At 45.2% G+C, this 13278-nt stretch overlaps 1 protein-coding gene across 1 annotated transcript; it reads right to left on the reverse strand.

The window, feature by feature from the left end:
- Positions 1–1243: 1243 nt before the first annotated feature.
- On the reverse strand, positions 1244–13045 carry LOC104544479 (solute carrier family 22 member 23-like; the record flags this gene model as incomplete). Its single annotated transcript, XM_010189365.1, has 5 exons — positions 1244–2184; positions 7982–8105; positions 9905–9937; positions 12299–12531; positions 12993–13045. Coding segments are annotated over 5 exons (801 nt in total), but the record flags the coding sequence as incomplete, so codon positions are not given.
- Between the last annotated feature and the right edge of the window lie 233 nt (positions 13046–13278).

Here is a 13278-nt window from a genome sequence, read left to right on the forward strand (position 1 = left end):
TATCTCTGATTTATTGGGGTCCGTAAGAGGACATTGGCAGCCTAATGGAGGATGGAAATTGTTAGGTACAGTAGTTAATCGACAATATATACAGCAAAGGAGGAAGGGAAGGTAGGGGAGGAAAGTGCAAACGAGCGCTTTCCATGCGTAGGAACGCAAGAAGTACATCAAACAAAGTGGCAATCATATGGACACTCAATACAACATCAACATCCTGCTGCTCTGTTTGTTTGAACGTCTGCACTACTGAGCAATCACAAATGGATGGCCTGAGTGAGAGAGGAGGAGAGGGAAGGAGAGCAAGGAGGTTAACTACAATGCAAGAAAGCTGCTAGTTTACAAAGTCCTTGCATTGAACTAGAGCCTCACGATGTCACATCGTGAGAATTAAAAGCCGATGGCCAAAGGAAATAGTTGGTTTTGGGGCTGGAGAAGTCAAGTGGCCACTATCAAAGTGTCATCCGCACAGTAGGAGACAAACTAGAGGTTAACTTTGCTTAGCCTAGAGTAGGATCAATCCAATTTAGGTAAATTTTTTTTTCCTGAATGAAAATCCTACAAGAGCAGTTGGAGAAGGGGGGAAATCTGGGTAAGTTAACTGTATATTCTTGGGTCAGAACCAGAAAACATCTCTAAAAGCCCCAAGACGGCCAACAGCAGACCATAAATCATTATTCACAGGCTATCAATTAATTCATCTCTGATAGTCGCTTGTCCACTTAAATTGAAAACTCAAGCCCTGGTTCTAAAAACAGGTAAGGCAATGCCACGACACTTATTTCCCAGGAGCAGGAATCCCAGCTGCGCTGCCTTTTGGAATAAAAGTACAGATCGTAGCCCATCCTCCTTCACTTTTTGTTCCTGCTGGTCTATGGTTTTCTCCTGAAGCAGTCACTCAGATTCTGGGCCTCCTGGTAATTAAAGCCATTCTTGGCAAAACTAATTTTTGCATCATTGGTCAAATCATTTACATCATCTACATTACTACTAAACACCAGTGGGAACTGTCTAAAATAGATTAATGGACTCTCAAAATGCAGAAGGCTGATTCTCATTGAAAAATCAGCTTGTTTAGGTAGGATGTTATTCACCACATTTGGTGAAAAAAAAAGTACTAATTTAGAAAGTAACTTTTAAGTGCACATGGGGTGTAAAAACAAACATGAGCTGCCTAAAATGCAGTCAGAGTTTGTATTCACAACAGGTTTTCCTTGGGGTTTTGTTTCTTCTTTTTTTTTTGGTGTATACAAACACAGCAGGCAACCTGGGCGCTTGAACTTTCTAGACAGGCAGAAGAATGTTGCACAAGTCTAAATTTCAGTCAATTCAACTTTGCAGTGGATCCCTCTTTCCTTTAAAGAAACACGAAAACAAAACAGAAAACAACCCCCCCCACCATGGTTTCTTTCTTGGAATGGCTGCACCTCTTATAATAAGATGGCTTCATTTTTGTGATCTATGAAAGGAAAAGGAAATAAAGTGCTTCTTGAGAATAAATCAAAATAAATATACATATTTAATGGCAGGAAAAAATGAGTTCTGAAGGGCTACCTCCAGCCAGGTATTTTCTCAGATGAGTCTTTTCCCCCATAACATTTTCAAGAGCAATCTGCACAACAGCTGAAGATGCCAAAAGTTGCTTTAGCAGCAGAGTTGAATTCCCCCAAGTCTGTGTCTGCTCCATCACTGGTTTGTAAAACCTGTGCAAAACACCTTTGCCCAAAGTGCTGCTCCTCCTGCACAACAGCATCAAATAAAATACAAAAGAAAGTGAAGAAGGGAAAAAAAAACCCAACAAAAAAAAAGAAGGAAAAAAATCCACCCAGTTACATTGACTTCATCCCATTGGCAGTGGTGTTCTCAGAGATCCCATCACTCACAGCTGCTGAGTCGTGGAGGCCAGAGTAATCCTTGAGTTCAGAGTTTGTCAGGAGCAGGGGCTGCTCCCCCTTCTTGTGTGGCAGAAGGGGCTGCCGGGTGTAATGTTCCCCGTCCGGGATGTTCTCGGGCAGGTTTTGGTTCTTGCTCTCTGGCAGCAGCAGGATGCAGATGATGCAGATGAGCGTACAGCAGGCAAAGATGACATGGTGGAGGAAGTAGCCTTTCTGGTTGTGGAGCTCCATGATGGGGGCAGTCAGGCGGCCAAAGCCTGCGCTGGCCAGGACCAGCCCCAGCCCGCCTCCCCTGCAAACACAGCAGAGGTGAGAGGCTGCCCCACAGCCCACTCCATCCACTTGGCACTGAGCTGGGGAGCCCACCATCCTGACGGGTCCCCCAGACTACTCCCCTTGTCTGGCATGCACCTGGGCACCTGAAATCTCTATGGCAAACCTGGTTTGCTCACAGCTTTCACACTACACAGTTACTCCAGTAGGGAGTTGCTTTGCTGTGGTAGGTCATTGCTGCCTATTTGTCTCAGTGTGGGGAAACAATTATACTCAGGGATCTTTTTGCACCCATAGAACTGCTCCTGCATAAGGAGAAAAGGAGCTTTATATTGTGAGTAGATAGCCTTCTAGAGCATTCCCATTTCCAAGCATTCCCATATTCAGTGAGGGAAAAGCAGATTTTGCTTAGCATGTGAGCTTTTTCCAGCTCACGCAAGACACACCAAGAAGCAGTATTTTGGCTGCTTCTGAAGTATCCCGCATCAATCAGCAGTAGATTTGGCTTTACAGGCCATTGCCTTGATCTATTATGCCAAACACTGAGTACTGAAATATTACCTCCATAAAAATGTATTGTGGTTGGAACCTCTCAACACTGATGTTGTAATAACATACATCATTTTCAGAAAAATAAATAAATATATAAAATAGCTAGTGGTCAGAATAGGAGAACAAGAGTTTGGTGTTAATTTTGAGATCTCCTCTGAACTCACTGTACAAGTTGTGATATATCCCTCACTTCACTCTCTCTTGCGTATTCTTATATCACAGGAAGAGGTTGCAAAAAAGGTAAAATGCTTGAGTTGTAAAAAGGTAACTTTATAAAATATTCTTTATGGGACAAATGCTTATTTATTAAATGCAATGTGCTTGTATATTGAGATCATACGTGCACACTCAGCAAAAAGAAGTGAAAACACATTAAGGCTTAAAAAAAAAAAACAAGTGGAAAAATAACCTCATATCCCCCCAAGTCACAAGCACGGAAGTCGCTTGTGCAAGCCAAATTCAGGGCTGTTTCCTGATGCTCAGATATGCAAGGAACCTCTCTTGCAATTCCTCCTCTTGCTCATGAATATCTCTCCAAGTTCTGGAGCCTGGCACACCTCTGGCCACATGCTTGTTTTGAGGCCCAGCTTGGACACCTGGGGCCTGTCCCCACTGGGTGACCCCACAAAGAAGCAACACCACAGGTGTTTCCCCAGGGTAGACCATTCCCTTCTCCTTCCACAGTGTGATCGAGATCTCCAGCCAGAGGAGAATCACCCTCAAGTGACTCATTTTAGCAACATCTCTAAGAGCAGCAGCCTGTCCTTGATTTTCCAAAGGCCCTGCTGCCTGCAGAGGGAGGTCTTCCCATGAGCTGGCACCCTGTTTCTCACTCCCGCACTGAGCTTGCCCAGGAAGCACACTTCTTGTGGCTCCCCAGGGAGATGCAATCTACTCCCAAACGCTCTGGTGGTCAGATGGGCTCAAGAGCTTCAGTTCCTGCCCCAGTGGCAAAGATGTAAATAACTGGACCTTACAGAAGACAACTGCAGAAGGCAAATGGACTGCTTTACATCAACTTCTTGGGAAAAAACATTTCATCAGCTGTCAAGTATATAAGAAACCACAGCACTATAAACCTACAAATGCCAAATTCTCTCAGGTAACCACCCTGTTAAAGCTGATCTTCACCAAATTCTTCCCAAAATCCACTGCTTCCTACTTGACAGCTAAGGGGTAGCAAGCACAGGTTTTAAAAGATGCTCTTGGGACACAGACTGGATCAAAAATTCATGTATGTACCTTATAATTCTCCAGACTCGGCACAGCATCTTCCACAGACAACAGTGATTTCCCCAAATACTGCAAAAGCCCTTATTAAAAACTTGCCAGTTTTCCAATAACAATTTAGAAACCCAGCTGAATGTGGCCATTGTGCATCTGGCCTTCCTGCAACTTCATTAATACACTCACATGAGTAATCAACATAACCAGCCCTGCATGTATGGCAAATCGCTCTCCAAGTTGGCTCCAGAGCGACAAAAGCTTGGCTCATTTACATCAGTGCTTGCTACAGCTAAATTGTATCTCTACCCCTGAGAAGGACCTGAGGTGAGTTTTAAAAGCTGCTGTAGAAGGACACCAAGCAATCTCAAAGGAAACAGGAAAAAGCAACAACAAAGACGGCTCTGTCAGTAAGGGTCAAGCAGCCTCAGATTTGGAAGGGGGAAAAAAAAAGTTTTTCCATGTGACGTCAGTAATTAGAGCAGGCGTTACTTTATCCAGCACCATCAAAACCGGGCAGAAGGCAGCTTGAAAATACATTTTGGTACACGTCCTGGAAGATTTTTTTTTTAACATTTGACTATACTGCAAATATGAAAATGGAAAAAAAGTAAAAAAGAAAATGAAAAAACTGTCAGGAGTTTTTTGTTGTTCACGTGCACATCAGGAAAACAGGTAGAGGGCAAGCAAGGCAGCACCCTCGTAATTCACACTGTTTTCATGGGTGCTGTGGGGCAGCAGGTGGAAATGGAAACTATCCTGAGTGTTTTGGGACACTGCTCCTCAGTATGAGGTCTCCCATGGCAGGGGACTGGTGTCAGTATTTCAAATATGCTCCAAGGTGCAGAGCAGAGCTGAGGGAGGGAGAGGGAGGGCTGCTGGTACCGACGGTGACCCCCAGCTTCTCTCCTTGCACTTCCACCCAGCAGAGGCTGCTGGCAGAGGGCTTTCCCACAGCATGGCCCCATGGGTGATCAAAGCCACTTCCCGGACCCCTGCTCACCCAGAGGCAGCGAGGCAGGATGGTTTACATCAAACTTACAGGGCAAATCACAAAGGGACCTTGGTCCAAAGTTTTGTCTTCAGAAAGGGCCTCCCTGATCACAGGGAGAGAACTTCCTTGCTCGCTACCACAGTGTCTTTTCAGACAACAGCAAAATATCCTTGCTGATACCCTTTACTCAAACCAGGGTAAGTACAAGAAGGGGGGCTTGCCCTTCTCAGCATTGCTCAGGAGAGCAGAGAAATGCTAATCCTATCTTCAGGTGGCCATTTGTCTTGAGCAAATGGGTCAACACGCAGCATGGCTTGGACTACAGAAGAGCCAGAGAACTATTCGGGTTGGAGGAGACTTTGGGAGAGCACCTACTCTGGCCTCCTGCACAAAATGGGGCCAACACTGAATTCAGACCAGTTTTTTCAGGGCTTAGTTCAGTTAGCTCTGCCACTTCTTGAAGTCAGTCCCTGTAAACCTCATTGGCTTTCCTTGGCTTTCCTGTACACAAGCAACCCTGTTGTGTGCTCAGTCGTGGGCCAGAGCTTCAGTAACGCACCAGAACACCCATGGCCTCATGGAGCAAGGCATAAACTACGAAAAGACGGGCCTAGTTTGGGTCCCAGTAAACAACACTGCACCCTGCTGGAAATTTGGCTTGAGACAGCTATTGATGGATAAAGCTCCTAATTCAGCCATCACTGCCCACTCTTTATGTCTTTGGCTGGGTGGGAGCAGAAGCAAGACACGGAAATCAGATGGCTTTTTCACTTGTTATTAACCAAGCATGCAGAGGACGGGGAGAGGACACAGCATGCTTTCCTCAACCTATTCCTATTTAGTAGCTATGCAACTTGCAGTGGTGTTCCCATCAAGATTATTAAGAGATGGATTATCGGTGCCACTTAGTGCTTAAATTCAGTGTTTGGAAGGAGCTCTGAACTGAAGCCCCTGGTGCAAGGAACAGGAGCTCTCTGGTAAAACCCTCCTACCTAGTGCCAGGAGACCAGGGTACAGTGCAAGGGTACAGAGAACTCCTCTGTGCTGCATGAGAGTGAAGGACCTTTGCGTCTCTGGGGCTGGTGGCACCTCTTGGCTATGAAGGTGGCTGTTTTCCTCCTGTGCTGTTGTAACCATTCATCTCAACAACACAACAGTAGAGCCAGAAGGAAGCTATGGGTTGACCATTGTGTCACTGCTACCCTGATAATGGCAGTGTTGTTCTTCCCCTTCAGGAATGGGGAATCACAGGTAAAGGATTTGATCAGCGAAACCCCAGAGATGGCCCTAGCTCTCTCTCTGCTTCCCTTTTCCTTAAATGTCCTCAAGATTAATCCAAAAGCATATTCATATGGCCTGAAACACTAAAGAACATCCAAGGCAGTTATTTTGGAGAACAGGTTATGAGGGAACAGCTAGACCCCACTGAAACATAAGCCACAAGGCAGCTTAACCACACTACTGCCTGAGACAGGTTTATGTACTGTCCTGAGCAGCACCTACTAATTACAGCCCTGAGTGGATCTTAGAAAGAGCTTCACAGTGGTAGGACTGCAAAGCACTGCAGAGTGTCATCATCCCTGCTGATGAACGGGGACCCTGAGGCATATCCACTATTGTCACTGGCCCAGTGTCACCTAGCACAGTCAGAAAAGCAGAACTTTGGCTCCCAGCCAGGATTTTGTCCCCTTCCTTGTAGCAACATAAAAGATTTAAGGAAAAAAGCTTGCTAAGTTCACACTGCACATCTGACCCTACTTGGCAGAGTCTCTTCTGGTTGACGTGGCCAATTCCTTATCTGTGTGTCTTTCAAACAGAGACAGGGAGAAAATTAAAGAGGCATAAAAACACCAGACTGACTGACACTTGCGTAAGTAAATAGCTGTTAGTGTTTGGGGCTGCTGTATAATCTCATCACTCACACTGCCTTTCCCTGTGAAAATAATGTTATCTGTAAAATACAGTCACGAAGTCAGCTAGCTTGGAAGAAAAGCCCAAGTCAAGGGAACTTTGGCTACTCAACTGACAGTTTTGCTCTAATACTTTTGCAAAGTTATTGAAAAGGCATAAAATTTGGAGGAATTAAAAAAAGAAAAGAAATAAAAGCATAGCCTCTTCTCTCCACCCTCTCTCCCTCCCACCCATATGACCTACATTCCTGGGAAATCCAGTGGGGTCAGGGCGGACTCCTGAATTGCGGTGGCATTGCCGAAAGCATAACCCACACAAGCACAACCTTTATGCTGTGAAAGGTAACAATGAACATATGAAATGGTACAAAAACCTGACTATACTAAGGTATTTGTAAGCTCTCCAGTGAAGATCAGCTGCTTGATTTTTACTATTGCCCAGGGTGAAAGCGCTTTAGAAAAAACTTTGAGCCTTTGCTAAGATAGATCTGGGTGCAAAGAGGAAGACAACTTTATCTGCAAGAAAGGCAGACCCCTCACACTGGTGCTGTAAGGAGGTGCAGGATTGTAGATTGTGAGCACCTAAACACACAAAAAGCATTTAACACTACATGTTGCAACCCCTCTTTTCCACCAAAGCCCCCCTACAGCTGGCCTGATTAATCTACAGAGGGAGGGATTGCCTGCACTCATGTCCCTCCGCTGCACACTCATGGAAGTCCTCTTTTCCTATCAAGCCATAGCCTCACATGATCACTGCTTGTACAAATCAAGTAGCGTAAGTGAAGCAATAACATGGTTCAACTACACCATCTAAGTGCAGTTAAGTAGTTAAGATCATATACATCACTGCAAACAAGAGCGATTCTTATGCCTGACCCTGATGATGATCACCACGATGGGACACAAGGTGGAGCCATCGGAAACAAAGCCTCTCTGTCTACAGGCAGGCATTTACTTAGCCAGACTGACTGCAGTGACATTAAATTAAAAAGTGGCCCAAAAATCATTTCAAGATCTCTATTACTGGGGATTTCCCCTCTCATAAAATGTGTTTAAAGTTACACAGCCAGTTATCAATCACATGAGGATAATTTTGGTCCCATTCTTTGAAGAGGTGAGCCCCAATGTCTCACCTGATTACTGTGGGTGTGATTTCAGCACAGAAGAATACACTGAGGCTTCCAACAGCATGCGAAGAAAACATACCCACGATGGAAAATGCGGTAGAGAACTTGTCTTTGACGCTGTCACTCATACCTGCCAAGACAAGTGTGTTCATGAAAAGTGAGAATGAGGCCAAACTTCCAAGGAAGAAAACAAGAAAACAGGTGTATATTAGACAAGAATTACTAGACAAGAATTTTACTCACTTTTATAATACTAATTTAAAACTGGTATTTATAAAATTCATTCCCCAAGCATGCGAGACACAAACATACATGAAAAAAGTCATGTCATGCCAAAAATGGCAACGATCTCAGAATTATTTATGCCCAGTCACCACAAAAAGGTAAAACCCAAGAAAAAACACATCTTTGGGTAGTCTTTTAGGCACCAGCCACTTCCCTCCCACATTTGACAGACAAGTGGAGGCAGGCAGGGTTCATCGAATTGCCAAACATCTGCTTGCTGGTTTAGGCACCGGAGAGTTTTGCAAGGACAAGGGGTGAAACACATAAAAGTGCTCCCATCTCCATGCTAAGCCCCTGCACGTGGTCAGTCTGCAAACTCTGTTGTAACCCCCAGCTCGACAAGCCTTCTTCTGACAAGTCTGGGCAAGAAAAGCTGATGCCAAGGACAATGAAGCACTCCCCTCCGTCACCGTGTCTAGCAAGGCTGTTTGCTCAATCATTTCACGGCTGGATGGCAGCAAAGTTCCTGAGAGTAAACAGTGTCTATCAAGCACAGGAAGAAACCCCAGTAAGTCTAAACAAAGCCAAAGGAAACTGTCTCCTGGCCTATATCCCTTGCTTGATCCCTGCTTGTCACCTTTTGTGGGGAGGGTTGAGGTACCTATCTAGGGTTGTTCAAGCTCACGTGGTCTGTCCTGGCCAGCGAAGAGGTCACATTGTTCTCAGAGATATTGTGCCATATAAGGGGAACACTTTGTGCCTGATGGGAGCACTGGGGAAAGGACTGGAGCTCTGCAGCCAACATCCCTCACCTTCCTACAGCCAAGTCCCCAGATCTGCCTGGAGCAAGGGCTGCTCATCAGCATGCAGTCCCAAGCAGGTGCTCTCTCTGGGTTGGATCCAATGAAAAGTAACACCTGCTTTTGTTCTTGTCGAACATATCAGCTCTCAGGAGAGCAAAAGGTATTTGTCAATTCTTAGGTTACAACTTCCGAAACATGCTACAGTCTGCTCAGGGCTAAGCCATTTCTGCAATGCTCCCCATGTCTGTGGGAGAGGGCAAATACTACCAGTAGACAGGGACATGAGTGCGGCACCTTGAAAAAACTAAGGGTCTTTGGGGCTTCTGACACCTTTAGCATAGCAGGTGAAGCTGCATCATCAACCCCTCACAGAGTCATGACTGCTCAGCAGAACAGACCTTGGAAAAGCTGGCAAGGACAGGCCCATTAAATCAAAATATAGAAGGATGGGTTTTGTTTCCCTGCAGCATGTCACTGTATCGCTATGGCTAGGATTCAGGCTGGGATAAGGTGCCTAGTGAAGTACTTTCTAAGGTGACTAAGCCCCCTTATCAGAAGGGACTTTGGCATCTTTGATTTTTCTGGAAATGTAGCTTCTGAGGAGACTTTCTGAGAAAATATTTTCTGGTATCTAAAAATAAACCTTGAGGGTCCTCTGCACCCTCTCTTGACACGCAGAGGCAACACAGTCTATATGGAAAGGATGCTACACTGAGAGCCCATATAACGAACAGGTTTGCCTATGAGTGGGGTCCCAAGGCATTGCGTAGAAGTGGACTTTTCACCTGCACCCCTCTGCACTGGCAGCTCTGCTCTGGGTGCTTCGGCCCGGTCCTTTCAGATCCACCCACCCCCTGGGGGAGTCCTTCCAGCACGGTGCAGACCCATCTGTAAAACATACCTGAGTCTGGAAGTTGACTGTATTTTCCGATCACTGGATCCAAGACCACAGAATTTAGCATAAGGTAAAAATAAGAGAGATAAAAATAAGAGAGAAAGGGAGAGAAAACAAGAACATATTTTTGTTGTGTATGCAATTTATAAAAACATACCAAATAAAAAAACCAAACCAAAGGTAGATCCCACATACCCTTCAGCCTCCCATACACTTCTCCTTTCCCATGCCATAACTGGCACATCTTCTCACAGCCACCAGACAGGACATGTCATTTCCAGGTCCCTTTCAGCTGGAGGACAGTATGCTAATGAGACTGTGATTATAAATGCAGCATAAAAGCATTTTAAGAGCCCCAGAATTACCACTGAGATTAACACAAAGGCCTCTGTTGTTTAGGAAGGAGGAGAAGAGAAACTGCCCTCCTGTTGCAGCCCTGAGGGAACTGGCGAACAGAGCTTTAGTTAGAGAGCACTGGTGGCAGACCTCTTCCTTGCCAAAACCTTGAGCTGGTGGTCCGTGTGTCACTCTAGCCACCAGCTGCTGTGTGTCCTAACTGGAATGGAAACTATGGCAGTACTGGGTAGCAAGGAGATGGGGAGTGGCATAAGCTGGGCACAGCTCTGCTGATGATGTCCCACCAGGCTCCTGTGATGTCCCAGGTGAGAGCCTGAGGTCCAGAGGAAGGGCTGGACACAGTGAGCCTCAAAGTCTGCTGTGGATTTGCTGCTGATGGAGAATAGCCCTCTCCCTCTCTCATCCTTCTTCTCAAATTCTGATTTCATTTGCTAATTACACCCAAATTATGCTAAGCTAAGACACACAGGAGGCTGTAACAGATTTCATAATCAGCAGGGTCACAGCTTCTTTCCAAACACTGTCTAGCTCTTCTGAGGAAGAAGGGGGGCATGGTCTAGAGCTGGGGAGACAACTGTTCAAAAGTTCAAGGCTGCTGACACACTTTCTCTCCACTAAGCAATTGCATGTTTATTACCTCAACAAACATCTGACATCCTTAAAAAAGAAAATTAAGACAAATCTAGTGCAAAGAGACCCTGATGGGCACTACCACAAGAATCTGGAGTTTTGGGAGATTGCACACACACAATGTGCATCTACATGTGAATGGTCACATTTGTCTATGGGCTGGGGATGACATGGGGCCAGGGGGATTCTCCCACTCTCAGCTGGGACTGCTGGACATGGTAAACATGTGCTCAAAGGGAATGTAAACATCTGTGCCAAGCTGGGAGCAAAAACATGCGATTTTGGAGTTTCCTCCATGTCATGAAAGAGGTTCCCTGTTTCCCTCCTACACTCCCAGAAATAGTGCGTTTGCTGAAGGTTAACTTAGTAAACACTTTCAGGAAACACGGTCTGTAAATATGGACAATTCTTGCTGGCTTGGGGCTGTCTTCAGCATGTAGGAATGTGAAATCTTTCCATCCTCAATGCAAAAAAATTCTCTCTCATTAAAGCCCTTAATTATTTCTAAATTTAAAAATTAAAAACAGCAACAACCACTGTTCTGGTGTTTAGCTCATATCCAGTTTGCCCAAAGCACGTCGAAACCCTCTTTCTCCTTCCATGTGGTGATGTTTCATGGGACAGGGGTCTAATGGTTGGCAACTGTGAGAGAGGTAAAGCACATCCCATATTTCCTCTGTTTTAGCACCTCTCTGATCCATCACATTCAACTTCTGCAACCAACAGAAAACTAAGACAAAGAAATAGAATCAAAAAAGGAAAGGGAATGTTTCTGTACTAGTTTTAACAGGTGAAGCAGCTGAGGACCAGAGAAACATCACTGCCTGCAGAGGAGGAGGTGGGACACTCTTGCTTTTGGCAGGAACAACCCATTTGGAAAGCTGTATCACCTCAGGAAATCACGTGTATAAGTTCACATGGAGTATACATCCACACCATGTTAAAAGCAGGATCTTTCAGCTGCCTATTTCCATGCTACCTATATGTTACTTAGATATAACAAGATGCTCAGAGCAGGCAGAGGACATACACTCATTCCTTTAACTTCTGCTTGTTTAGAGGCCATTCAAGAAGCAGACTTAGGTGGGAAAGGTTTCCATTCTCAATCCCTACCCAGCTCTTTCCCAGAAATAAAATTAAAAGTGTTTATTTGTTTTAAAGTGACAGCCCTAGAAGCAGCCTCAAGGCTCAACGAGCTTCACCACAGGGACTCATCCAGAACACAATGCCTTTTGTTAATGAATGTAAGACGACAAGTGTTTGGGGAATCCTTCAGACAAACTCAGCTTCTTAAACTAAGCAGGTGTACAGCATGTCAAATCTGAGGAAGGCAAAGGAAATGCTACTATATCCTGCTCCCTTATTTGCATGTCAAACTCATGTGGTTGTGAAAAGCTCTCATCTCCAACTTACAGTTGAGAAGGCCCAGTTGCAGAAGAGATGCCAGAGCTGTAAGGATCATGAAAAGCAGGAGTCCCCCTCTCCTCCCCAGAAACCCAACCACTGGGCACATGGCCAGGCAGGATGCCAGTGCAATCCCAGCCATGGTGTAGTAGTCCGCATAGAAGTTGTGAGTAATTGCCATCTTCGCTTCGTGCCCCATCATGCTTTTTGCAAAGCAGTGGTGTATGCCATAGCCAGTCAGCCTAAGGGAAACAGGAGAGGACAAGAGGAGATCATGGCTGAGAAATCAGACACACACTGCAGTGTAATTCAATGTAGAACACATTAATGCAGGAAGAATTTCTTCTGCTGCAGGAATACAACACCTGGTGCAAAAAGAATCAACTCAGACTTCTAGATGCTACTGTAAAAGCAGGAAATGATCAAAAGAAACCAAAGAAAAACTCCTATTCAATTAGACAGTTGCAATCTACTGGCTTCATTTGTTGCTCAAGATCGGGTTACAAGCCGCTTTATAAGGCCTCCTAGTGTGTGACTGGTTTTCCCAATGTATTTCAGAATGCCTCTGTCTTGAAAAGGACATCTCTCTGTTCCTAGTGCATCTGCTGATGGCCACAGAGTCAGAGCTGCTGCAATGAAGCAGCCTGTGTGCTTGGACAGCAAAACACTGCACAATACAGATGTGTCTTCCAGGAAGACCCACCTGTCCGTGGCATTTGGCTGTACTAAAGATCGAATCCCACTTCCCAAGTTAACCTGTTAGAACAGAAAACCTCTTAGAAATCAGTATTTGAAGTCACACATTACTCTGCATTGATTATTACAATTATGAAACAACACATAATACATTTACACCACCCTTCCTAGCAATGTGTGACATCTTGTCACTCCACTTCACTCCTCCTTTTCCTGTCTCTCCCCAGAGAAGAGAAGGGGGAAGGAGGGGAAGAGGGGAGGGGAGGGGAAGGAGGGGAAGAGGGGAGGGGAGG

The sequence above is a fragment of the Mesitornis unicolor genome, unplaced genomic scaffold, assembly GCF_000695765.1.
Source record: "Mesitornis unicolor isolate BGI_N332 unplaced genomic scaffold, ASM69576v1 scaffold42057, whole genome shotgun sequence".
Classification (NCBI taxonomy): domain Eukaryota; kingdom Metazoa; phylum Chordata; class Aves; order Mesitornithiformes; family Mesitornithidae; genus Mesitornis; species Mesitornis unicolor.